The sequence below is a fragment of the Argentina silus genome, assembly GCF_951799395.1.
Source record: "Argentina silus genome assembly, chromosome: 14".
Taxonomy (NCBI): Eukaryota; Metazoa; Chordata; class Actinopteri; order Argentiniformes; family Argentinidae; genus Argentina; species Argentina silus.
Window position 1 is genome coordinate 5,435,604 of NC_139668.1, and position 2,500 is coordinate 5,438,103.

At 49.2% G+C, this 2,500-nt stretch overlaps 2 protein-coding genes across 3 annotated transcripts in view; one reads left to right on the forward strand and one right to left on the reverse strand.

The window, feature by feature from the left end:
- Positions 1 to 2,500, forward strand: part of zcchc17 (zinc finger, CCHC domain containing 17) — a 173,666-nt gene that overhangs the window by 8,317 nt on the left and 162,849 nt on the right. The window lies entirely within an intron of this gene.
- Positions 1 to 2,500, reverse strand: part of sytl1 (synaptotagmin-like 1) — a 9,904-nt gene that overhangs the window by 4,880 nt on the left and 2,524 nt on the right. For both annotated transcript variants that reach the window (XM_083685122.1, XM_083685123.1), the window contains exons 7-12: positions 2,348 to 2,378; positions 2,005 to 2,060; positions 1,749 to 1,853; positions 1,376 to 1,542; positions 1,095 to 1,197; positions 659 to 820 (exon numbers count right to left, since the gene is read on the reverse strand). In XM_083685122.1, coding sequence (XP_083541248.1) covers positions 659 to 820; positions 1,095 to 1,197; positions 1,376 to 1,542; positions 1,749 to 1,853; positions 2,005 to 2,060; positions 2,348 to 2,378 — 624 coding nt within the window. The remainder of the gene's footprint in view (positions 1 to 658; positions 821 to 1,094; positions 1,198 to 1,375; positions 1,543 to 1,748; positions 1,854 to 2,004; positions 2,061 to 2,347; positions 2,379 to 2,500) is intronic.

Consider the following 2,500-nt stretch of genomic DNA (forward strand, 5'->3'; position numbering starts at 1 on the left):
GTCAGGACAGACGGTCGTTTCTGCAGGAGAGTCTGGTAAATCAACAGAAGGCAACGCTGCTCCCTTCTCGCAGAGAGCGAATCAACCAGCCCTCTCTCTGATAGAGAAACACAATGACGTGTCACTCTTAATAAAGCAGGGGGCGCTGTGATTGAGCAGAGGCAGCTGCATGCGTGTACAACTCATCTCCATAATCAAGTACAGACAGAAGCGTTGACTGGACAATCCTTTTGTCCGCTGTCGAGCGAGAAGCCTGCTTTATTTCTGGACAACAAGAAGGCTAGTTTTAGCTTCAGCGTCCTCGATACTTTGTCCACATGAGTTTTTAAATAACAGCCTGTCGTCAATCCCAAATGCCAAGATATGTGTTGAGAGAGAGTGTGTGTGTGTGTGTGTGTGTGTGTAGGTGTGTTAGTCTTACTTGTGGCTGCATGTCGTGCCAGAGGAGCTGCGTTGTGTGTGTGTGTGGGTGTGTGTGTAGGTGTGTTAGCCTTACTCGTGGCTGCATGTCGTGCCAGAGGAGCTGCGTTGAGTGTGTGTGTGTGTGTGTGTGTGTGTGTGTAGGTGTGTTAGCCTTACTCGTGGCTGCATGTCGTGCCAGAGGAGCTGCGTTGAGTGTGTGTGTGTGTGTGTGTGTGTGTAGGTGTGTTAGCCTTACTCGTGGCTGCAGGTCGTGCCAGAGGGGCTGTGTGGAGGTCCAGTCCCAGAGGCCCAGGTTCAGCTCCACCTCCCCCAGGAACAGGTTCCTCCCCAGGGGCACGGCGTGCCACACCGACAGGTTCAGAGTCCTGCCACGGAGCTCTCCAATCGGCACCTTATACTGGGACACAGACACACACGCACACACTTCAATACAACACACACACACACACACACACAGACCTTACACTGGGACACAGACACACACACACTTCAACACAACACACAAACATAGACCTTACACAAACATAGACCTTACACAAACATAGACCTTACACCTTACTGGGACAGAGAGAGACATATGAACCTACTCACTCACTCTCACACACACACACCACAGGGAGGTACAGAGAGAAGAGAGATAGAGAGTGTGTCCGAGTGTTGTGCTCTCTCACTTTCAGTGTCTGGTCATAGACGGGGTTTAGAGTCTTCTTCTTCACGGACGTCTTCTTCTTACTGTGAGACGACTTGTCAGGCAGGAGGTAGGCCTTCAGATACCTGCACACACACACACACACACACACACACAAACACACGGTTAACTTCTCTGGTCACTGCCTTTTCCGATACAGATCGGTTTTCATCCATTCAGATAAACGGACAGATAACATCAGTGCACTATCAATTTATCTATGTTTCCCCTCACGCACACACACACACACACACACACACTCACGGGTCCGAGCGGTTCTTGCGTGCAGGAGCGAGGTCTTCGCATCGACACACCTTGACCTGTAGCTCCTCCTTCTGTGTGTCATAGGTCAGAGAGAACAGGACACGCCCCCTCACCTCCACCGCCCCAAACTCCCCCGAGCTGAACAGACTCATCATACTGCCACTGAGCTGCAACACACACACACACACACACACACACACACACACACACACACACACACACACACTTAGTCAAAGTCATTCAAACAGCACTGAGCTATCAATCAAGAAAGATACACACACAGACAAGTCAATAGAGCTATCAATCACAGAAACCAGAAAGCGGATGACTACCAGCGTGCGTGTGTGTGTGTGTGTGTGTGTGTGTGTCTCACCGTGTAGCTGGACTGTAGGCTGCTGTATGAACTACTGTATCGTAGAGGGGTAGGATCAGGTTCCGTCACAGCGCTGGACACAGAGTCAGTGTCTCTATCAGAGCCCTACACACACACACACACACACACACAATATACATATTTTTTTCAGAAACAAATTCTTTGATTAAGAGTTGAGATAACCTGTGAAACAGAGAATATACAGGTTGTGTGTGTGTGTGTGTGTGTGTGTGTGTGTGTGTGTGTGTGTGTGTACCTGCAGTACTCTGTCCTCTGTCTCCTCTCTGTGGCCATTCCTCCTGCTGACACACTCTGGAGGGTGGAGACAAACATGTCAATCAGAGAGAGAGAGAGAGAGAGAAGAGAGAGAGCAGCACGAGAGAGGGAGAGAAAGAGAGGGAGAGAGAGAGAGAGGGAGAAAGAAAGGAGGAAAGAGAGAGAGAGAGAGAAAGAAAGAAAGAAAGAAAGAAAGAAAGAGAGAGAGATGGAGAGAGAAAGACGGAAAGAGAGAGAGAGAAAGAAAGAAAAAAAAGAGAGAGAGAGAGAGAGAGAGAGAGAAAGAAAGGAGGAAAGAGAAAGAGGTGTAGAGCAGGTTGTACCCGTGGATGAGGAGATGCTGTTGTCTCGGTCCTGAGGAAAGAGAGGAGAGAAGGCTTTTACCTCAGAACAGCACGACAACATTTACCTGTACACTTCTTCAAAACAACACACACACACACACACACACACACACACACACACACACACACACA